The sequence below is a fragment of the Gloeophyllum trabeum genome (assembly GCF_000344685.1).
Source record: "Gloeophyllum trabeum ATCC 11539 unplaced genomic scaffold GLOTRscaffold_00021, whole genome shotgun sequence".
Classification (NCBI taxonomy): domain Eukaryota; kingdom Fungi; phylum Basidiomycota; class Agaricomycetes; order Gloeophyllales; family Gloeophyllaceae; genus Gloeophyllum; species Gloeophyllum trabeum.
The window spans coordinates 74,966-98,868 of record NW_006920430.1 but is presented as its reverse complement, the minus strand read 5'-3'; the positions used below and the strand labels follow the sequence as shown (position 1 = coordinate 98,868).

Below are 23,903 nucleotides of genomic sequence, written 5' to 3'. Positions count from 1 at the left end.
TGAATCAACAAATCAACATGAACCCTTACGAGAACAATCGATCGGTGCGACTCCTGCTGTCATGTCAGACCAGCAGGAATGGAGCACTCGCCGTTGACTAGCTTCTGCGTTTCAATCAACAACGCGGGTTCACGGCACGTACCTGCTTCGCGAACTAGCAGCCGTGTGACACTACCGCCAGGTAGGAAGACGAGCTCCCTCTTGACTGCGGCGAATGCGAAGGGGAAGCCGACGCCATTACTCCTCGACGGAGCGAGTCAACGATCGGCTGCTTCCGCTTCTCATTCGTCCGCGGAAACCGCGCAAGGCGCGACAGTTCTCGGCAAGGGTAAGAGCTCCCCTCTGCCGAGTCCTGCTTCGTGTTGACCAGCCGATGCACCGACGCCGTAGGCTGACTATGATTGGTGACGAAATAGACACTCACAGCATACGAGACGGTAGGCCGAGCCTCAGGGAATTCAGTGCAGACAGTACGGATACTCACTCCTGCGCCCATGGAATGGAGCGAAGCTTCGGGGAATGTGTAATGCGCGCGCAAGCATCGAGGGCCGTCCGAGAACTGAATTTACAGCCCCATCCCCGCTGTCAGTGGAGATGGCGCAAAACAACGCTATCTCCGTCAACAGAGAGCAGAGGCCGCGCATTCGTGCCCGCACGGTAACTCCACTCCGTGGCATAGGAACATAATCGGCAGGTCCATAGGCGAAGCGTACGAACAGGAACACGCACCACGTCAGCCGCGTTGTCTTCCCCGCTTGCCTCGACATCCCTCCACATCGCGCTGCCTTCAGAATCGTCCATAGCGCAGTCCTCGACGAGCTGCGTGGCTACCGACGTGCAGTCAAAGTCAGGGGCAGGTCCCATCAATGCAGGATCGGACAGCTGAGGTTGATGGGTTCTGTAGATCTCTGAATGTCAGAGGCATTCCAGCGCGTCTACCTACTGAATAGGCTCTGGATGAATGTCGGTGTCCAGCATTGCCATCGTATGCAGCAGCAGCAATAACATAGATATGTTACTTGCTGTTCAAAGGCTTCTCGCGCAACACGAACCAGTCCCGCGTAGCCGTTACGACACGTAAAAAGAGAAATTCAGCCTCGTTCAGACCATGATCATTGACTATAAGCTGAAAGTCGGTCGGGATGTACGGAAGCGGGCATATCACCCAGAGTTGGAGGGAGCACAAGACGCGTCGGGCTCGAGACGCGTCGTGCGTCGGAGTTGCAATCGAGCCTTGTCCGCGTCCATCGAGAGTGCATTCTCCAGCAGATGCACGCCTGGATGATCACTGGATATGATTTCGGACACTGTCTACAAATCGGCGTAGAGTATTGATCCGAGTGTATATGGCAAGGACGGGCAGTGGGTAGTGATTAACCAGTAAGCATTCCGCGACAATGCAGCTCGTCCGTCGCCGTTCAGGACGTCCCTGAACATGTTACCACAACTGAATTATTACAGCCTGATACAAGAGGTTAGTATGGTGTAGCTAATGGCAATCAATCCGTCGCTTCCGGGGTATTGAATAATGCCCAAGCTGTGGACGGGTCAAGACTCGTCATCGCAGCCCATTATAATCTGTACCCGTTCGCACAGAGACCTTGGGATCGTTCAAGCTAACGGACATACAAGGTGTGTATAGTCAGTAAGTGTTTGTATTCACTTCTACTTATCCCCGCTGATATGATCCCGCTATCGCAGTCCATCCGTCGCCGTTCAGGACGGCACGTCTAGACGATAGCTCGAAGAAGCTACCTTATAGTGCACACAATGCATTTGTTATTTGTGAGAGCTCATCCGTCTCCTCTTTCCTTTCATGTTGTGCAGTAGTACGGACCCATCATCGCAGTGCATCTTTTAGTGTTCAGGACTTTGTTTCTAAACGTTGGACGTTGGACCAGATGAAGCTCCGTGTAGCGCATACGATGTGATTGCTATCTGTAAGTCCTTATCTAATTGCTCGTCCTTGCGATTGCGCTGTATTACGGACCCGTCATCGCAGCCCATCTCTCGCCGCTCAGGACATTATATATGCTCCTATTTACTCTATGTCTGGTGGTATATGGTATGTTGTATTGCCGCTGGTGCAAGTCCTCATAAGTATTGCTCGAACTCATGCCGTCAGGCCATTGTGAGCGAGATACTGACTGAAATGTAATAAGATTGCGCTGTAGATCTGTTCTACGGCCATGCCCAAGCCTGAAAACACGCAGCACTCACACGTATGCCCGATGACACTGCGTTTCTCCTCGCATCTGAATCTCGATCAGTCATGCGATTAGAGATAGGACAAGGTACGTCGCGTGCAAGCCATAGAGCTGCAGCGCGAACTGATCAACTTGTCTTTGTTGACATGCAGACGACTCGGTAAGTCTCAATGATGGACCACTGGCATAGCAACGACTTGTCGATTCTAGGGCTGACTGCACGCACGCTATGGCTCGGTAGTAACGGCACTGAACGTGTGTGATCAATGGATCCTACCAGATCTTGACAACCGTAAGTATGCACCTCCATCATCTCGGTGCAAGTTCCAGCGCCGGGATCGGAGCTCCGAGCGGTCAAGACGGTAAGCTAGCTGTCTGGCACTGTCCCGGACAATCGTGCTGAAGGGTGCTCAACCCACCGTGGTTTAACATTCACTGGGAAGGTATCACTTGCACGGGTCCGGTCCTAGCACTTGTTGTCCAACCGCGAGCTCACCACATTTGAATAATAGACCATCGCCAGTCCATTGTGGCATTATGTTGGTCCAGTTTGCGTCACAACGCAGTATTCAAGTTCACTACAGTCCCGAGAATAGTCCGAAGTCAGCAAAGTTTGCGATCAACAATCCCATTGCGACTGTTCAATTGACTCATTGTGTTCCTGATGACCGGAGCTGTACAGCAGCTATGTACCCTGCGCGAGCTTGAACAAGGTCTCACTTCGACTGACCACGGTGTGAGCTGAGTCCGTGCCGTAGCCATCAGCTTTCCAGGGAACTGTCTGGTATGCGTTCAAAGTGGCCGCTTCCATAGCATGCCAGATAATTCCTGGTAAGTCAATTTCTATATTGAGCTGAGAGAGTGTTTCAGAGTGTACACTTCCAAGTCTTCGCATCTCGAAGACAGAGTGACACCCTGCATCCTGTCAAGGAGCTGCCAAGCTTGACAGGACTTCGAAAGCTGGGAAGCTTATGCTCTAAGTACTCGGGTGAGACTTCAAATCCCATGAGAGCCTGGTTGCGACTGTGTCTACTTGGTATTCTGAAAGTATAGTGAATCACACTACTGAGATTTGAGACTTTGCACGCAATTCCAAGCTCTGAAGTGAGCCTTCTTACACCACACAGGATTGAAAGGGCTGTGCCAGGATGTTTCACTCTGACAGCTTCGCGGAGGGTCCGAGCATCTCGGGGTACGGAGATTATGCCTGGATCGAATTGAACCACACATAATCTCCGCGATCCGGGCCAATCGGACCAACATTGTTGACAAGCCTTCCTGTCCTCGCGCGGGATTCTGGCTTCAGTCGCTTGGAAGGTGGCTGTCAACACGGAGATCAAGTGAGGGTTTGTCAAGTATAAAGGCTGGTTCTCACTTTAGTCGACCTCCCTAGCCCGTCACTATGCCCTCATTATGCTCGACTGGTTGACCATACATTCCGCTCTGCCACCATTGCCTGTCTGCTGCTGCCCTCGCTTGCTCGTTCAGACACCCATCTGTCCATCGTTGCTCGTCCCTCAGCTGCAGCATAGTTATACGGTCTGAATCTATAGCTCTGAGGTATTTCTTTGCGCTGCTGCGATGAGTAAGGTAGAATGCTGACCGCGTAGACAGATCCGCCACATTGTCCAATCTAGGCAGTTGACACTGCCACACGCCAACGCAAGTCAAGGTGCGTCCGCGTCGTGCCCTTTGTCAACGAGTACTCGGTTGCTAACTGTGGTGCAGTCAGACTCTCTGTCCCAGTTATATGATCATTCTCTATGATCCTCCGCTTCCATGTCCGTCCTTGGTGCCCTGCGCCCAGCTACCGTCTCTCCCCTCAGAGTCTATGGCGACTTGCACGTGTCTCTCACCGTCTGCCTGGTACACCGCGAGCTGCAACTATGAATTTAAGGCGAAGGTCGGGAGGTATGGATGAGCAGAAGGAGTATGAGCAGGAGACTGGGATGGAGCTTTGATTGCAATGCGTATGTTGTTGTGCCATTTGCACCGATATACTCGAACTGACGCATCATGTTTAGTGGATCTACTACGCACTTCCCGTCTACCTCATCAGCACTCCCATAGTCACGCAGCGCTAGCCCAGCGCATGTGGGAAGGCTCCGATAACGACTTCGACTGTCGACTGTCCCAGGTCCTCCCCTATCTTGTGCATGCCCTCCCTACTCTCGATCGGGTCAACACCGTTTCACCTGATTGGATGGGGGAGAGGGCAAGCCTGCCAATGGAGCGCGCAGAGGAGGATGACTACGGCGACGCCACACTGCCGGATGATATGGTATGTCGTTGCCTCCTCGCGGACACGGGACATCAGCTCATCTCAGCGTAGTCTTGTGCCGTCCTATTCCCCCACATCTGCGTTCTGTGCGCCTCACTCCCAGTCCCCGTCCACATGTCACCAGCACGAGCACACAGACGCTTTCGTGAGGCTGACGCTAGCCTGCGGACAGAAAGGCATCGGGCAGACGCTTCGGAATCTGGAGGATAAGACACCGTGGATAGTGCACGGGAGGTTACTTCCAAGACTTAGCCGTGATCACAGACATCCGACTTGCTAGGTATGTTCTGGAAGCCTCGTGAGCAGGCCTCGTACTGACTTGTATCCGTCAGTCAGCACTACACACCACTCGTGATGCCCACCACGCTCACCACGATACTCTCCCACCCCTGCCGTATGGATGTGGGCCGATACCAGATTTCGCCTTCACTGACGTGGATACCGACAAGCGCGTGCGAGGCGTCGGCGATGAGTGGGCCTTTTCCACCCACAGCAGGCAGATTCATCCGGACCACCTAGAGCCTTGTGGACCGACTCCCTCCTGCCACGCGGTGTATAGACAGATTTCCTTCCCCAAGCAGCTTGCGCAGCCCTAGCTCGGTGTCCCGATGCATCTCCATGTTGTCTCGCTCTTGGCCCGCCTCGGTCGCAACCCGCTTGACGATGTGGATACAGGAACCCTTCGCGTGAGCAGCCCGATGTGGAAGAAGGCTCATCATGCCATCGTCGACATCTCCGTCTCTGGCGTGCCTTGCTCAACAATGTAGGGATGTATCGCCGTCCGCCGGGCGGCCTCTCGCCTGGTCATACGTGCGCTGCCAGTTAGCTGAAGCTCCCCCCACCTCTGTATACCTCCACTCCGACGATGTGTGTATAGAAATGCTTCTAGCGAGCCGCTTGACTGCGAGGACGTCCCGCAGTGGTGTTGCCACTCGAGTAGGGACGCCGTCCAGCCAGCGGCGTCTCCCCTGGTTGCCACCTTCCCCTTCTCACTGCTGATTGTATTTGACTATGTACATAAAGAACTGCATCCGGCGAGCAGCACCGTGCTGCCTGCATCGCGCACGTCACTGCCAATGGCTTCGCATGTCCCCGACATGATGGAGTCTTCCCACCGCCATACTGCCTCTCGACGCTCTACAGCTTCTCTACACCCACCGCACCCGCCGTTGATCCCCTGTTCGACGTCGTAGGTATAGACGTTCATCCCGTGACCGGCTATCCACTGCCTGCCCGTCCCCATGGCTCCCCCTTCGCGAAGTCTCTATTGGCAACCCCTACGTTTCTCGCCCATGTCACTAATGTCTGTCATCACTGCGGTCACCTCACCCGCTGCACTGGACATCGACGCCCTCTTCGGCTTTGTAGGTATAGAATTTCATCCCGTGACCAGCATCTGAGTGCGCTGTCCTCTATCTGCCCGTCCCCTTGGCCCCCCCTTCACGATGTCTCTGTTGGCGACCTCTACGTCACTTGCCCACATCACCAACATCTCAGTCGTCAATGCGGTCTTCACACCCGCTGCATCTGACATCGACCCCCTGTTCGACTGTGTGGGTATAGAATTTCATCCCGCGACCGGCCTCCGAGCACGTTATCCTCTACCCGCATGTTGACCTGGCTCCCCATCCGCGCAGTCTCTGTAAATGTTAGCATGTCGCACACACTTGTTCACATCACCAATGCCATCGCCATCGCCGGAGTCTCGCTCACCTAGCCGTAACCTGTGTCAGCATCGAGTATGCCGTTGGGCTCTCATGCAGACTGCCGATTATGTGCTGGTCTTCTCGCGATCGCTCTCTCGGAGGACGCGATGCTGGATGTCAGTGCTCCCCATCGCTGTCCTGTCCTGGTGATCTCCGTATGGCTTTCTCCAGCGTCCTCTCGTAGGCTATCCATCAAATCAAGAAGGAAGGTGGTCCGTCTCAAAGTCACCGGATGGGAGTGGTTTCAGGATGGGTGGTGAGTGCTATTCCATCATCTTGCTCTCACTCATGTCTAACCCGGCTTTCTATTTTACTCAAGCGGTGTGGTGACCATCGGCCGCGCTCCCAGGCTCATGGACCATGCGCGCTCACGAAGACTGCCTTGGGACCTTTCGCGGTCACTCGTGGGCAGTTCCATCAAGATGCGGTTGATAGCGGACTAACTACGGGTCAAGATAAGCCAGTGAGACACTCTAAATTCTTGGTGAGTGCTTTTCCGTGTGTTCCATCCGCATGTCTAACCAACTCGTGAAGGACATCCTAGAATAGCGGGCAGGAATGTTGCACCCGCGTATCAAGTGGAAGTCACGACACTTGCATGGACGCCAACCTCCCACTCGCGACGACCTGGAGGTAAGGTCACGCCTGTTCCGCGCCCATCCGTAAAGTAGAGTAGTCACGCTTGTACGGTGCACAAATACACAAGGGCAAGCCCCTTTTTCCAAAATCCACGAGACCCCACATAGGGGGAGACTATGCTCGAGCGAACCACGAAAAACGGCGTCGGACTTGCAACACTTTCAACACCCTAACCCTGCCATCTCCCTCCTCATTGGCTCCCTATGTTTTCCGGCGCCGCATAAGGGAATGGTGTTGATGCACGCGTGCTCTAAATACATTTTCCCTAACCGGAGTACGTATACACGAGAAACAGACTGACGTTATACAGCAGCGAGGGACAACGACACCCACCCACCCTACACCTTCCCCTGCGCCCGCAAATTCCGCAACTCGACGAGCTCAAACTCCGTCAGCGCATACGTGCTCGAAACCACGATATTCGTCCCGCGGCTCGCCGTCCCGTACGCACTCCGCCCGCCGGACACGAACGACGGCTGCGTGAGGTGCTGCTGCTGCTGCTGCTGCTGCGACGCGGTCGACACCTCCAGCTCGTGGTGCACGTCGCGGATGTTCAGGCACAGCCGGCTGCCCATCACGCACGACATCGTCACCGCAAACCCGATCCCGGACTCGAGCACGCCGACCTGGGGGGTGTTAGTGGTGAGCAGAGAAGGGCGGAAGGCGGGACGCACGTTGCCAGTGAGGAATATGATGAGGTTGGTAAAGTACGTCGCAAACATACTAAACACCGTCAGGCCCGAGTCCGAGCAGAAGAGAACGCGCGCACATGAGGTAATAAATCACCGAGTCCCGGATCAATATCTTCACGATGTGCCGCCCGCTCTGGAAGAGGCTCGTGCGGCTGCGAAAGTCCTTGAACGCACGGAACAACGCGAGCGCGCAGAGCAGGCTCTCGAAGCCCAGCGTCGGGATCCAGAACGTGTAGAACCACGAGGGCACGTTCACGGGGATGCAGAACGGCAGGCCCGGGATCAGGCCCGAGTGCGCTGGGCCGGCGTTGGACGGGGCGCAGAGAGGACGCGCGGAGGAGACGCACCTGATATACGCGCGAGCACCGTGCCCATGATCACGGCCGCTGTGCCCGCTGAAACCAAGAACGCCCCGCACATGAGCACCAGCACGCGTCGGTTGAGGTGGTACAGCGCGTAGAGTCGCAGTTGGAGGATGACTGTCGGGGGGTGAGGGTGAGTCGAGTGCATACAACCGAGAGAGGGATAAACGGTATAACACAGAAACTCGGTCTTTGTTGACCAGTCTAACAGGACTTCCAGGGCGCATCTATCCTATGGAGATCCTCCTTTGGATTCGGGTGGCTCTATGGAGAGTAGACGTGCCAATATCCTTGGATCCAGAACACTTGGTAGAGCGCCCGTGGGACTCCAAGACCGCCTGTGCGGTATATGTGCCCACGGGTTTACGGCAAAAGAGGCCCCGTCGCAGTCACTTGAGAGAGACAAGATAGCAATAGACTTACTTTCGGCTATCATGGACACCAGTAAGCCCGTTGTCCCTTGCCATCGAAACCATTTAACGCCTGCACACCACGTTAGACGCGCGTCTACGCCAAGAGTGCGAATACATACAGCTATTTCCGTGCAGAGACAGTGAATGCATGTGAGAACGATTGAACGAGAAATCCTGGATACTCAGGCACGTACAACTGCATATCACGGATTAGAACACGCTTGACGCGAGATTGAATGATGTCATACCGAGTCGGAGAGATGTGTGGTGAAGAGAACTGTTCCGGAGCCGCATATCAGCGGAACCTTTGGTCCAAGTCAGGGAAGATGCGTACCGTAGTTGTTGAATCTGCGACACGGACCCGCACGTGTCAGGAACTGTGCTTGGCAAGGGAGTGGATGCGGCACTCACATTACACTTGCAAGAACGTAATAGCGGTTCTATCATGCAATAGTGTCAGCCACAGCAAGTGAGAAATTATGGGGAGTAATGAGATGTCCAGTACTGGGACGGAGCGCGATGGTAAATACGAGCACCGTGCGTGGGCGGGAAACCGAAGAAGCAACAATGTCCTCTTCAATTCGTACCTCGGGCCAGCAGAGGGAGGGACGTCAGTGAGCCGCACGTATGGCGTACAGCGCGATGACGAAGCCACGGAAACAGGTGCTCTTGAGACGCAACCAATACCGAAGCACTACCCAGCTCGAGAAAGGTACGGAGGATGCAGCGAGCGGGCACGAGGAAATTAGTCGTCGAGGCAGGGAAATTAGAGACTGCAGCCCATGCTGAGCAGAAAGGAATGAGACACGGGCGAGATATGTACCGAGCATCCTCGTAGGGCCTCTGGGAGGGTCCGAAGTAATAAGAGACAACAGCGCATATACTCACCGTTAAGAACAATACTTTTCCGGGTGTCCATGAAGCCTTCTGAAGACGGGGAGATGGAGTTCAGCTCGTGGGAGTGGATGGTACGCAGGCGAGCGCACCCATATTAGGTCTATCTGAGATGCACCGTCAGTCTCGCGGAGAGGCAAGCTAGGGGTAGCTCACCTCCTGGTCCAATGTGATCACTGCGGGGACATGCTGCAGTCGCGTTCTGCGAAAGGGATAGCGTCACTCACAATGGTCGTAGATGACGATAGTGCTTGACGCGACTGGGGTGACGTGAGCGGGACGCTAGCGATTATGTCGAGATATGTTATGACTTACGTTCCGCGTACCGGGCCGACTGGATCTCCCTAACGAACGGGGCGAACACATCAGCGAGCGACGAGAGCGACATGGCGCGTTGGGGGAACGAACGAGTGGGGAAACGCGTCCAGGGGGGAAAGAGAGAAACAAGCTTGGAGAACGACGATCGGTGGTCAGAACGCGTATACAGAACCTCGCAAACTTCTTTTCATTCTCGCATTTCCCCGTTGCGGACGCGGGCCTAGGTTTAAATTGAGTTGTTGGGATCGAAGGAAGCCTCAGCGGACCGGGGCCTGGACGGTGAATGAGCCTTGTTGCGAGGCCCGCTCCTCACTCGCTCTCTAGCATCGCTTCCTAGGCGCGTCGATCGCGCCTCGGGAAGCACGGTGGCGGTGCTATGTACTGCGAGTCGCCGGCCCGTCGACGCCCGCTCTCTTCCGCTCGTCGTCCCCCTGCATCAACCACGTCAAGCACGCCTGCCACGCGCTCGAGCTGCAATAACAGGATCGCGGGAGCGCGGGACGTGACGCGGGGCCATGGTCAACACAACGGGCTGCGTGCGTGTGACAGAGTCCAATCGTACGTGGCATGTCATATTTCGTTGCTTGTATCTACTGACAATATTGCGACACCACCGCCAACCCACACGTCCGCGTATCGCCGTCGCCGCCTCGCCGCCGCTCCTTTCCCGTGCTGCACGGCGCCCGATGCATGTATGCAACAGCCACCGCCACTCAAAGCCCATCGAGCGGGCTCGACATTGCTGCGTACGCCGTGCACCGTCCTTACAGCCAGAGTGAGTTGCCGCCACCATGGTTGATCGGGCACCGCCGCATCGTCTCCGCGCCGGCGGCGTTGGCTTCGTCGACTCTCCCACCACTCTACGTCCGCGACGCTCACTGCGCGCTCGCCACGGTGGCCATCTATATTCGGGGGTCGTCCCGTATGTCGGTCCAGGCTCAGGGGTGTGCGCCGATCCGCTCGCGTCGTGGTGCGGACCCTCCCCCGTGACCGCCCCGGTTCAACTTCGGCTGGGGTCCTGTTTCGGACTGCCATCGAATCGCTGGCCGTCCGCGCATGGCCTCAGACCGGACCTCCCCGCGAGGACCCATACTCGACGCCGGCGTGTGGGGTCACGAGCGACGCGCTACCGCCGCGTCCGAGTCGCCGGCACGACGTGTCCGCAGGGCACGCGACGAGCTCGGGTGGCTCGTGAGAGCCCGTGGACGGCGCGGGCTAGTGTATGATACTATGTATGTCACTACTTAGCCTCGAGTATTTACTATGATCCTATGGATAGAGCTCAATCGCGAGCTCCATGTTCAAAGCGCCAGCAGCACGTATCAGGCCTAAGAGTCATTCGATCGCGCTAGTGTCCCTGCAATGCATACGTCAGTGACTAGTCGTAGCTGGAGGCGTGCACGTACGCGACTAGCTTATCGGGCGGGAAGAGCGTCGACGCTCCCGACTAGCCCCGCGTGCCCTGCGTCGGAAGTGCCCAGGGCCGGGTCCAAGGTGTAGGGTGTAGTCAGGGTCCTGCATTTACAGGATCCTAAGGATGGCAATCAGCGGTGAGCATACGGATGCGGAGTGCGCGTACCTGATGATATCCCCGATTTGAACGGCTGTTGTTGTATTATTTCTACTGGGGATGATATGAGTGACCACTCAATGCACACTGTGTGGACGTCACACGCTACCGAGGGTAAGCGGCCGTGTACACGCGGAAGCATCCTCTAGATATCTCACGTCAGCGCAGAGCAGCGGATGTGCTGCGTAACTCATCGGCATAGTCTAGTACACGCGGAGGTTCGTGGCACTGCATCGCAATCACTCAGTCAGCAGGCGCTTACAGCGTGCAAGGGTACATACTCAACCAGCGACGCGTCACATCCAACGGGGACGACCGCGTAATTACGACTAGGACGAGCGGGCGAGAGTAAGCGGGTGTCTCTGAAGGGGGATGCGGTGGAGGGATGGACAAAGCCACGACGGCGACTCGCAGCATATATACCACCCACACTCGACAAACCCCGAACCCCGACCCCAGACGACGGCAGCGGAATGGAATGCAACGCGATTGCCGGAAACGCCCCCGTCTTCCTTCCCTCCCTCCCTCCCTGCTCGCCATCGAGCGGCTGGAAAATTGCGCCGCGCGGGGACCTGGAAGCGGTTACGAGAGGCTGGGAGATGGGGAATCCAGGCGTTGGCGGACTCGGGGAAGCGCGCGTGCGCGCGCGTGCTTCTCCGCGTCTGTCAACTGCGGGACGCACGGGGCGACAGACTCCGACTCGCCATTCCGCGGATTGACTGTCTAGCACTTCTGCTGCGAGAAAACGACACCCGTAGCACTGGTGAAGAGACTCGTCACCGCGGACGGTGGCGAAGCCATACCATGCAGCCTGCGGCCGCCGAGATGACGGAAAGAATCGACTCGTTCCGCCCCCGACGAGTGGGGAAGGCTGGTGGGTGAATCCGTGGACGTACGTACCTCGCAAGGCTCGACTTCCATCCATCCCCCCGAACGGCAATGCTGCCACCCTCCCCGCCGACGCGTCCCAGGGGAAGGTCTCGCGCGGCGTATCAGCATCAACAGGGAGCCCGAGAGGATCCTTACCAGAAGCATTGATGTCAGCTTCTCCCGGCGTAGTCGGAATGGAGAGGAATGGCCGACGCGCTTCGATGTTTCAGTCAACGGCGCAAAGCAGGGACGCGGAGTGGCGGGTGCCTTCTTCCACGGGGAGTCAGCGGCGAGCGGCACCCGCCGTCCAGCTTCCATCACTGACGTCTCTGTAAGGATAGCCTTCCAGACCTCGGACGCGCCAGACGCGGTGCTTTCCTACAGGATATTCGTGAATATGTACATCAAACGAGAGTCATCGCACCGCGCTGGGAGGCCAGAGAATTCCCCTACACACGACGATGATCCTTGGATGGCATCTACCCTTACCGAGAGGAGCGGCAGAGGCTGAACAATGTGAGGAGACTGACGAATCAACAAATCATCATGAACCCTTACGAGAACAATCGATCGGTGCGACTCCTGCTGTCATGTCAGACCAGCAGGAATGGAGCACTGGCCATTGACTAGCTTCTGCGTTTCAATCAACAACGCGGGTTCACGGCACGTACCTGCTTCGCAAACGAGCAGCGGTGTGACACTCGTGCCAGGTAGGAAGACGAGCTCCCTCTTGCAAGTCTTACAAATGACTGCGGGCGAATGCGAAGGGGAAGCCGACGCCATTACTCCTCGACGGAGTGAGTCAACGATCGGCTGCTTCCGCTTCGCATTCGACCGCGGAAACCGCGTAAGGCGCAAGAGTCCTGGCCGAAGGTAAGAGCTTCCCTCAGCCGAGTCCAGGCTCCCTCCAAGCCTGATGCACAGACGGCGTACGCTGACTACGACGGGCGAGGAAATAACCACACACAACTTATGAAATGGTAGGGCAATTCAGCGCAGACAGTACGAATACCTACACCTCCGTGGGCCATTGGAATGAAGCGAATCTACCGGAGAATCCCATTCATGGTGTAATCCGTGCGAGAGCGTCAAGGGCCGCCAGAGAACTGATTTTACGGCCTCGCACCCGCTACCGGCGGAGATGGCGCAAAGCAGCGGTATCTCTGGGCGCACGCGAACTCCATTCCGCGACATAGGGACAGAATCGGCAGGTCCATAGGCGAAGCGTACGAACAGGAAGACGCACCGCGTAAGCCCCGTTGTCTTCCCCGCTTGCCTCGACATCCCTCCACATCGCGCTGCCTTCAGAATCGTCCGTAGCGCAGTCCTCGACGAGCTGCGTGGCTACCGACGTGCAGTCAAAGTCAGGGGCAGGTCCCATCAATGCAGGATCGGATAGCTGAGGTTGATGGGTTCTGTAGATCTCTGAATGTCGTCAGAGGCATTCCAGCGCGTCTACCTACTGAATAGGCTCTGGATGAATGTCGGTGTCCAGCATTGCCATCGTATGCAGCAGCAGCAATAACATAGATATCTTACTTGCTGTTCAAAGGCTTCTCGCGCAACACGAACCAGTCCCGCGTAGCCGTTACGACACGTAAAAAGAGAAATTCAGCCTCGTTCAGACCATGATCATTGACTATAAGCTGAGAGTCGATCGGGATGTACGGGAGCGTGCAGATCACCCAGAGTTGGAGAGAGCACAAGACGCGTCGGGCTCGAGACGCGTCGTGCGTCGGAGTTGCAATCCAGCCTTGTCCGTGTCCATCGAGAGTGCACTATCCGGCAGATGCACGCCTGGATGATGACTGGATATGATTTCGGACGCTGTCTACAAATCGGCGTCGAGTATTGATCTGAGTGTATATGGCAAGGACGGGCAGTGGGTAATGATTGACCAGTAAGCATTCCACGACAATCACGATGCAGCCCGTCCGTCGCCGTTCAGGACGTCCGTGAACATGTTACAACAAGTAAATTATTACAGCCTGAGTTACAGCCTGAGACGAGAGGGTAGTATGGTGTAGCTAATGACAATCAATCCGTCGCTTCCAGGGTATTGAATAATGCCCAGGCTGTGGACGGGTCAAGACCCGTCATCGCAGCCCATCTGTCCCCATTCGCACAGAGACCTTGGGATCATTCAAGCTAACGGGCATACAAGGTGTGTATGGTCAGTAAGTGTTTGTATTCACTTCTACTTATCCCCGCTGATATGATCCCGCTTTCGCAGTCCATCCGTCGCCGTTCAGGACGGCACGTCTAGACGATAGCTCGAAGAAGCTACCTTATAGTGCACACAATGCATTTGTTATTTGTGAGAGCTCATCCGTATCCTCTTTCCTTTCATGTTGTGCAGTAGTACGGACCCGTCATCGCAGCGCATCTGTCAGTGTTCAGGACGTTGTTTCTAAACATTTGGACCACAAGAAGCTCCGTGTAGTGCATACGATGTGATTGATATCTGTAAGTCCTTATCTAATTGCTCGTCCTTGCGATTGCGCTGTATTACGGACCCGTCATCGCAGCCCATCTCTCGCCGCTCAGGACATTATATATGCTCCTATTTACTCTATGTCTGGTGGTATACGGTATGTTGTATTGCCGTTGGTGCAAGTCCTCATAAGTATTGCTCGAACGCATGCCGTCAGGCCATTGTGAGCGAGATACTGACTGAAATGTAATAAGATTGCGCTGTAGATCAGTTCTACGGCCATGCCCAAGCCTGAAAACATGTAGCACTCACACGTATGGCCAATGACACTGTGTTGCTCCTCGCGTCTCAATGTCGAACAGTCATGCGACTAGAGATAGGTCGAGGTACGTCACCTGCAAGCCATAGAGCTGCAGCGCGAGCTCATCGATGACTTGTCTTTGTTGACATGCAGACGACTCGGTAAGTCTCAATGATGGACCACTGGCATAGCAACGACTTGTCGATACTAGGGCTGACTGCACGCACGCTATGGCTCGGTAGTAACGCTGCTGAACGTGTGTGATCAATGGATCCTACCAGATCTCGACAACCGTAAGTATGCACCTCCATCATCTCGGTGCAAGTTCCAGCGCCGGGATCGGAGCGGTCAAGACGGTAAGCTAGCTGTCTGGCACTGTCCCGGACAATCCCGCTGAAGGGTGCTCAACCCACCGTGGTTCAACATTCACTGGGAAGGTATCACTTGCACGGGTCCGGTCCTAGCACTTGTTGTCCAACCGCGAGCTCACCACATTTGAATAATAGACCGTTGCCAGTCCATTGTGGCATCATGTTGGTCCAGTTTGCGTCACAATGCAGTATTCAAGTTCACTACAGTCCCGAGAATAGTCCGAAGGGGCAGCGTCGGCAGAGTTCGCGATCAACAATCTCATTGCGACTGTTCAATTGACTCATTGTGTTCCTGATGACCGGAGCTGTACAGCAGCTATGTACCCTGCGCGAGCTTGAACAAGGTCTCACTTCGACTGCCCCTGAGTCCGTTCCGTAGCCATCAGCTTTCCAGGGAACTGTCTGGTATGCGTTCGAAGTGGCCGCTTCCATAGCATGCCAGATAGTTCCTGGTAAGTCAATTTCCATATTAATCTGAGAGTGTGTTTCAGAGTGTACACTTCCAAGTATTCATGTACCAAAGACAGGGTGACACCCTGTATCCTGTCAAGGAGCTGCCAAGCTTGACAGGACTTCGAAAGCTGGGAAGCTTGGGCTCTAAGTCCTCGGGTGAGACCTCAGACTTCAAATCTCATGAGGGACTGGTTGTGACCGTATCTACTTGGTATTCTGAGAGTATAGTGAATCACATTACTGAGATTTGAGACTTTGCACGCAATTCCAAGCTCTGAAGTGAGCCTTCTTACACTGCACAGGATTGAAAGGGCTGTGCCAGGATGTTTCACTCTGACAGCTTCGCGGTGGGTCCGAGCATCTCGGGGTACGGAGATCATGCCTGGATCAAATTGAACCACGCATAATCTCCGCGATCCGGGCACATCGGACCAGCACCGTTGACAAGCCTCACGCAGGATTCTGGCTTCAGTTGCTTGGAAGGTGGCTGTCAACACGGGGATCAAGTGAGGGTTTGTCAAGTATAAAGGCTGGTTCTCACTTTAGTCGACCTCCCTAGCCCGTCACTATGCCCTCATTATGCTCGACTGGTTGACCATACATTCTGCTCTGCCACCACTGCCTGTCTGCCGCTGCCCTCGCTTGCTCGTTCAGACACCCATCTGTCCTTCGTTGCTCGTTCCTCAGCTGCAGCATAGTTATACAGTCTGACTTTGTAGCTCCGAGGTATTTCTTTGCGCTGCTGCGATGAACGAGGGAGAATGCTGACCGCGTAGACAGATCCGCCACATTGTCCAATCTAGGCAGTTGACACTGCCACACGCCAACGCAAGTCAAGGTGTGTCCGCGTCGTGCGCTTTGTCAACGAGGACTCGGTCGCTAACAGTAGTGCAGTCAGACTCTCTGTCCCAGTTCTATGATCGTTCTCTATGATCCTCTGCTTCCGTCTCCGTCCTTGGTGCCCTGCACCCGCCTACCGTCTCTCCCCTCAGGGTCAATGGCGACTTACATGTGTTTCTCACTGTCTGCCCCGTGCACCACCAGCTGTAACTACGAATTTAAGGCGAAGGGCGGGAGTTATTGGAGAGCAGAAGGAGTATGAGCAACAGACTGGGATGGAGCATTAAATGAGACGTGTATGTTGTTGTGTCTTTTGCACCGATATACTCAAACTAACGCGTCATGGTTAGTAAATCTACTGCCGACTTCCCCTCTACCTCATCAGCACTCCCATAGTCACGCAGTGCTATCCCAGCGCTTGTGGGAAGGCTCCGATGTTGCGACTGTCCCAGGTCCTCCCCATCCTGTGCACTGTCTACGTCTTCCTCACTCTCACTTGGGTCAACACCGTTTAACCTGGTTGGATGGGGGAGAGGGCAAGCCTGCCAATGGAGCGCGCGGAAGAGGATGATTACGGCGATGCCACACTGCCGGATGATGGTATGTTGTTGCCTCGTCGCGGACACAGGACATCAGCTCATCTCAGCGTAGTCATGTGCCATCCTATCACCTACGTCTGCGTTATGTGCGCCTCACTCCCAGTCCCCGTCCACATGTCACCAGCACGAGCACACAGACGCTTTTGTGAGGCTGATGCTAGCCTGCGGACAGAAAGGCATCGGGCAGACGCTTCGGAATCTGGAGGATAAGACACCGTGGATAGTGCACGGGAGGTTACTTCCAAGACTTAGCTGTGATCACAGACATCTGACTTGCTAGGTATGTTTTGGACGCCTCGTGAGCAGGCCTCGTACTGACTTGTATCCGTCAGTCAACACTACGCACCACCCGTGATGCCTACCACGCTCACCACGATACTCTCCCACCCCCCGCTGTATGGATGTGGGCTGATACCACATTGCCCCTTCGCTGAGGTGGATACCGACAAGCGCATGCGAGGCGTCGGCAATGCACGGGCCATTTCCACCCACAGCATAGGCAGATTCATCCGGACCACCTAGAGCCTTGTGGACCGACTCCCTCCTGCCGCACGGTGTATAGACAGATTTCCTTCCCGCAAGCGGCTTGCGCAGCCCCAGCTCAGTGTCCCGACGCACCTCCATGTTGTCTCACCCTTGGCCCGCCTCGGTCGCAACCCGCTTGACGATGTGGATACAGGAAGCCTTCGCGTGAGCAGCCCGATGTGGAAGAAGGCTCATCGTGCTGTCGTCGACATCTCCGTCTCTGGCGTGCCTTGCTCAACAACGTAGGGATGTATCGCCGTCCGCCGGGCGGCCTCTCGCCTGGTCATACGTGCGCTGCCAGTTAGCTGAAGCTCCCCCCACCTCTGTATACCTCCACTCAGACGATGTGTGTATAGAAATGCTTCTAGCGAGCCGCTTGACTGCGAGGACGTCCCGCAGCGGTGTTGCCACTCGAGTAGGGTCGCCGTCCAGCCAGCGGCGTCTCCCCTGGTTGCCACCTTCCCCTTCTCACTGCTGATTGTATTCGACTATGTACATAAAGAACTGCATCCGGCGAGCAGCACCGTGCTGCCTGCATCCCGCACGTCACTGCCAATGGCTTCGCATGTCCCCGACATGATGGAGTCTTCCCACCGCCATACTGCCTCTCGACGCTCTACAGCTTCTCTACACCCACCGCACCCGCCGTTGATCCCCTGTTCGACGTCGTAGGTATAGACGTTCATTCCGTGACCGGCCTCCCAGCGCGCTATCCACTGCCTGCCCGTCCCCATGGCTCCCCCTTCGCGAAGTCTCTATTGGCAACCCCTACGTTTCTCGCCCATGTCACTAATGTCTGTCATCACTGCGGTCACCTCACCCGCTGCACTGGACATCGACGCCCTCTTCGGCTTTGTAGGTATAGAATTTCATCCCGTGACCAGCATCTGAGTGTGCTGTCCTCTATCTGCCCGTCCCCTTGGCCCCCCCTTCACGATGTCTCTGTTGGCGACCTCTACGTCACTTGCCCACATCACCAACATCTCAGTCGTCAATGCGGTCTTCACACCCGCTGCATCTGACATCGACACTCTGTATGACTTTGTGGGTATAGAATTTCATCCCGCGACCGGCCTCCGAGCACGTTGTCCTCTACCCGCATGTTGACCTGGCTCCCCATCCGCGCAGTCTCTGTAAATGTTAGCATGTCGCACACACTTGTTCACATCACCAATGCCATCGCCATCGCCGGAGTCTCGCTCGCCTAGCCGTAACCTGTGTCAGCATCGAGTATGCCTTTGGGCTCTCATGCAGACTGCCGATTATGTGCTGGTCTTCTCGCGATCGCTCTCTCGGAGGACGCGATGCTGGATGTCAGTGCTCCCCGTCGCTGTCCTGTCCTGGTGATCTCCGTATGGCTTTCTCCAGCGTCCTCTCGTAGGCTATCCATCAAATCAAGAAGGAAGGTGGTCCGTGTCAAAGTCACCGGATGGGAGTGGTTTCAGGATGGGTGGTGAGTGCTATTCCGTGATCTTGCTCTCACTCATGTCTAACCCGGCTTTCTATTTTACTCAAGCGGTGTGGTGACCGTCGGCAGCTCTCCCAGGCTCATGGACCATGCGCCCTTACGAAGACTGCCTTGGGACCTTCGGAGGTCACTCACTGCCAGTCCCATCAAGACACAACTGACGGTGGAGTGAGTATGGGTCAAGATAAGCCAGTGAGACACTCTAAATTCTTGGTGAGTGCTTTTCCGTGTGTTCCATCCGCATGTCTAACCAACTTGTGAAGGACATCCTAGAATAGCGGGCAGGAATGTTGCACCCGCGTATCAAGTGGAAGTCACAACACTTGCATGGACGCCAACCTCCCACTCGCGACGACCTGGAGGTAAGGTCACGCCTGTTCCGCGCCCATCCGTAAAGTAGAGTAGTCACGCTTGTACGGTGCACAAATACACAAGGGCAAGCCCCTTTTTCCAAAATCCACGAGACCCCACATAGGGGGAGACTATGCTCGAGCGAACCACGAAAAACGGCGTCGGACTTGCAACATCCTCAACACCCTAACCCTGCCATCTCCCTCCTCATTGGCTCCCTATGTTTTCCGGCGCCGCATAAGGGAATGGTGTTGACGCGCGCGTGCTCTAAATATATTTTTCCTAACCGGAGTACGTATACACGAGAAACAGAACGATGTTATACAGCAGCGAGGGACAACGACACCCACCCACCCTACACCTTCCCCTGCGCCCGCAAATTCCGCAGCTCCACGAGCTCAAACTCCGTCAGCGCGTACGTGCTCGAAACCACGATATTCGTCCCGCGGCTCGCCGTCCCGTACGCACTCCGCCCGCCGGACACGAACGACGGCTGCGTGAGGTGCTGCTGCTGCTGCTGCTGCTGCTGCTGCTGCTGCGACGCGGTCGACACCTCCAGCTCGTGGTGCACGTCGCGGATGTTCAGGCACAGCCGGCTGCCCATGACGCATGACATCGTCACCGCGAACCCGATCCCGGACTCGAGCACGCCGACCTGGGGGGTGTTAGTGGTGAGCAAAGAAGGGCGGAAGGCGGAACGGGAACGGGACGCACGTTGCCAGTAAGGAATATGATGAGGTTGGTAAAGTACGTCGCGAACATACTAAGCACCGTCAGGCCAGATTCCGAGCAGGAGAGAACACACGCACATGAGGTAATAAATCACCGAGTCCCGGATCAATATCTTCACGATGTGCCGCCCGCTCTGGAAGAGGCTCGTGCGGCTGCGAAAGTCCTTGAACGCGCGGAACAACGCGAGCGCGCAGAGCAGGCTCTCGAAGCCGAGCGTCGGGATCCAGAACGTGTAGAACCACGAGGGCACGTTCACCGGGATGCAGAACGGCAGGCCCGGGATCAGGCCCGAGTGCGCTGGCCGGCGTTGGACGGGGCGCTGAGAGGACGCGCGGAGGAGACGCACCTGATATACGCGCGAGCACCATGCCCATGATCACGGCCGCTGTGCCCGCTGAAACCAGGAACGCCCCGCACATGAGCACGAGCACGCGTCGGTTGAGGTGGTACAGCGCGTAGAGGCGCAGTTGGAGGATGACTATCGGAGAGTGCGTGTAAGATGAGTGTATACGACGGAGCGAGGGAGAGATGGGCAGTTTGGGTATGACATAGAAGCCCGTTCTTTGTGACCGTCTGACAGGACTTCCGTGGGACATCTATCCTACAGAGACCCCCCCTTGCTTTTCGAGTGGCTCGATGGAGGCTAGACGCGCCGACAGCTTTGAAAACACGGCACTGAGCACAGCACACATGGAATTCAAAGCCGTCTGCGCAGTGTCACGGGCCCTGAGAGGGACAAGAGAGAGATAGACTTACTTTCGGCTATCATGGACACTAGCAAGCCCGTCGTGCCTTGCCATCGAAACCATTTAATGCCTGCACGGTGGGTTAGACGTACGTGCATGCTAGCAGTGCGGAGACATACAGCTAATCCCGCGGAAAAGACAGCGAGCAATGTGAGATTGATTCTGCAAAATTTCTTTGACACTAGGGCACGTACAACTGCATATCACGGATTAGAACACTTCTGACATGAGATTGAATGATGTCATACCGAGTCGGAGAGATGTGTGGTGAAAAGAACTGGTCCGGAGCCGCATATCAGCGGAACCTTTGGTCCAAGTCAGGGAAGATGCGTACCGTAGTTGTTGAATCTGCGACACGGACCCGCACGTGTCAGGAACTGTGCTTGGCAAGGGAGTGGATGCGGCACTCACGTTACACTTGCAAGAACGTAATAGCGGTTCTGGAATGAATGTGCATTAGCCAAGGTAAGGAAGCGTTAAGTGAGAAATCATGGGGAGTGATGAGATGTCTCGTACTGGGACGGCGCGCGATGGTACATACGAGCACCGTGCCCTGGTCGGAAGCCCAAGTGGCCACGGTGCACGCCGCCTTCCGATACCCCTGGTGAGTAGAGCAGTACACGATAATGGGAAAACAGGGCGGGCAGCCGAGGAGCATGCACGGTAGATAGTTGGTGAAAAGCCACACTGATTAGAGTGGAAAGTCCTGCGCCTGAAATAAAGCAATATATCATAGGCAGTCAACGGAATGTGTGCAACGCACGAAGCGTGATGCTCCCTGAGTTGGCGTATGGGGAGGCTAAGCTGGCGAGCAAACATAATACCGAGGACATGGTAGGGAAGCTGAGGTATCGATGACACTGGGAAATATCGCGTACTCTGTGCGTCTCGCACCAAGCTTGGCGGCTCAACAGGGCTTGTATGAACTCGTACCTCGCGCAGGCTGAGGGACGACCTCTGGCGAGCCGAACGCGAGACTTTCGGCGTGATGACGAGGCCACGAAAAGAGACGTCTCTGGTACGCAGCGAATTCCGGGCACCATCCAGCTCGGGGACAGCTCGGATAACGAAGCGAGGGGACGCGAGAAAACCGGTCGCGGAGCCGGGAAGGAACAAAGGGGAGGCCGGCACATCAGCGCATATACTCACCGTTAAGAACAATACTTTTCCGGGTGTCCATGAAGCCTTCTGAAGACGGGGAAATGGAGTTCAGATGGTGAGAGTGGATGGTACGCAGGCGAGCGCACCCATATTAGGTCTATCTGAGATGCACCGTCAGTCTCGCGGAGAGGCAAGCTAGGGGTAGCTCACCTCCTGGTCCAATGTGATCACTGCGGGGACATGCTGCAGTCGCGTTCTGCGAAAGGGATAGCGTCACTCACAATGGTCGTAGATTACGATAGTGCTTGACGCGACTAGGGTGACGTGAACAATCGATTGTACTGAGATATGTTATGAATCAGCGAGCGACGAGAGCGACATGGCGCGTAGGGGGAAAGAACGAGTGGGGGACGATGCGAGCCGGGGAGAGGGAAACAAGCTCGGAGAACGACGATCGGTGGTCAGAACGCGCATACAGAACCGCGCAAACTTCTTTTCATTCTCGGACGAGGGTCTGGATTTAAACGAGTTGTGGGGATCGAAGGAAGCCTCAGCGGCAGGGGCCTGGGACGGTGAATGAGCCTTGTTGCGAGACCCGCTCCTCACTCGCTCTCTAGCATCGCTTCCCAGGCGCGTCGATCGCGCCTCGGGAAGCACGGTGGCGGTGCTATGTACTGCGAGTCGCCGGCCCGTCGACGCCCGCTCTCTTCCGCTCGTCGTCCCCCTGCATCAGCCACGTCAAGCACGCCTGCCCCGCGCTCGAGCTACAATAACAGGATCGCGGGAGAGCGGGACGTGGGGCGGGGCCATGGTCAAAACATCGGGCTGCGTGCGTGTGACAGAGTCCAATCGTACGTGGCATGTCATATTTCGTTGCTTGTATCTACTGACAATATTGCGACACCACCGCCAACCCACACGTCCGCGTATCGCCGACGCCGCCTCGCCGCCGCTCCGTTCCCGTGCTGCACGGCGCCCCATGCATGTATGCAACAGCCACCGCCACGCAAAGCCCATCGAGCGGGCTCGACATTGCTGCGTACGCCGTGCACCGTCCGTGAGTTGCCGCCAGCATGGTTGATCGGGAACCGGCCCATCGTCTCCGCGCCGACGGCGTTGGCTTCATCGACTCTCCCACCACTCTACGTCCGCGACGCTCACTGCGCGCTCGCCACGGTGGCCATCTATATTCGGGGGTCGTCCCGTATGTCGGTCCAGGCTCAGGGGTGTGCGCCGATCCGCTCGCGTCGTGGTGCGGACCCTCCCCCGTGAACGCGCCGGTTCAACTTCGGCTGGGGTCCTGTTTCGGACTGCCATCGAATCGCTGGCAGTCCGCGCATGGCCTCAGACCGGACCTCGCCGCGAGGGCCCATACTCGACGCCGGCGTGTGGGGTCACGAGCGACGCGCTACCGCCGCGTCCGAGACGCCGGCACGACGTGTTCGCAGGGCACGCGACGAGCTCGGGTGGCTCGCGAGAGCCCGTGGACGGTGCGGGCTAGTGTACGATACTATGTATGTCACTATGTAACCTCGAGTATTTACTATGTTCCTATGGATCGAGTTCAGTCACGAGCTCCAACTTAACAGTGCTGGCAGCATGTATCAGGCTTGAACGGCCGTGCGCAAAGAGTCGTTCGATCGCGCTAGTGTCCCTGCAATGCATACGTTAGTGACTAGTCGTAGCGGGAGGCGTGCACGTACGCGAGTGGCTTATCGGGCGGGAAGAGCGTCGACGCTCCCGACTAGCCCCGCGTGCCCTGCGTCGGAAGTGCCCAGGGCCGGGTCCAAGGTGTAGGGTGTAGTCATGGTCCTGCATTTATAGGATCCTAAGGATGGCGGTCAGCGGTGAGCATGCAGATGCGGAGTGCGCGTACCTGACAATATCCGCAGTTTGAACGGCTGTTGTTGTAATATTTCTACTGTGGATGATATTAGTGACCAGTCAATGCAGACTGTGTGGACGTGACACGCTACCGGGAGTAAGCGGCCGTTTACATGCGGAAGCATCCTCTACATATCTCACGTCAG

At 56.1% G+C, this 23,903-nt stretch overlaps 4 protein-coding genes across 4 annotated transcripts; 1 reads left to right on the top strand and 3 right to left on the bottom strand.

Annotated features, from left to right (window-relative positions):
* Nucleotides 1-4,434: 4,434 nt before the first annotated feature.
* On the top strand, nucleotides 4,435-5,084 carry GLOTRDRAFT_133951 (uncharacterized protein; the record flags this gene model as incomplete). The annotated part of the gene is made up of 4 exons (XM_007872921.1): nucleotides 4,435-4,488; nucleotides 4,661-4,711; nucleotides 4,753-4,768; nucleotides 4,825-5,084. 4 exons carry the CDS (start codon nucleotides 4,435-4,437, stop codon nucleotides 5,082-5,084), a joined length of 381 nt encoding a protein of 126 aa, XP_007871112.1.
* Nucleotides 5,085-7,171: 2,087 nt separating this feature from the next.
* On the bottom strand, nucleotides 7,172-9,582 carry GLOTRDRAFT_133950 (uncharacterized protein; the record flags this gene model as incomplete). The annotated part of the gene is made up of 14 exons (XM_007872920.1): nucleotides 7,172-7,459; nucleotides 7,508-7,556; nucleotides 7,603-7,822; nucleotides 7,873-8,004; nucleotides 8,311-8,370; nucleotides 8,420-8,474; nucleotides 8,549-8,577; nucleotides 8,635-8,648; nucleotides 8,712-8,740; nucleotides 9,189-9,227; nucleotides 9,287-9,301; nucleotides 9,351-9,370; nucleotides 9,422-9,454; nucleotides 9,510-9,582. 14 exons carry the CDS (start codon nucleotides 9,580-9,582, stop codon nucleotides 7,172-7,174), a joined length of 1,056 nt encoding a protein of 351 aa, XP_007871111.1.
* Nucleotides 9,583-11,285: 1,703 nt separating this feature from the next.
* On the bottom strand, nucleotides 11,286-13,456 carry GLOTRDRAFT_133949 (uncharacterized protein; the record flags this gene model as incomplete). Its single annotated transcript, XM_007872919.1, has 5 exons — nucleotides 11,286-11,310; nucleotides 11,364-12,103; nucleotides 12,166-12,330; nucleotides 13,199-13,367; nucleotides 13,416-13,456. The coding sequence occupies 5 exons, from the start codon at nucleotides 13,454-13,456 to the stop codon at nucleotides 11,286-11,288; spliced, it is 1,140 nt and encodes a 379-aa protein (XP_007871110.1).
* A 6,193-nt stretch (nucleotides 13,457-19,649) lies between these two features.
* Nucleotides 19,650-22,970, bottom strand: GLOTRDRAFT_133948 (uncharacterized protein; the record flags this gene model as incomplete). Its single annotated transcript, XM_007872918.1, has 12 exons — nucleotides 19,650-19,949; nucleotides 20,009-20,057; nucleotides 20,104-20,323; nucleotides 20,373-20,504; nucleotides 21,107-21,120; nucleotides 21,184-21,212; nucleotides 21,706-21,960; nucleotides 22,020-22,034; nucleotides 22,084-22,103; nucleotides 22,155-22,214; nucleotides 22,350-22,597; nucleotides 22,765-22,970. 12 exons carry the CDS (start codon nucleotides 22,968-22,970, stop codon nucleotides 19,650-19,652), a joined length of 1,548 nt encoding a protein of 515 aa, XP_007871109.1.
* Between the last annotated feature and the right edge of the window lie 933 nt (nucleotides 22,971-23,903).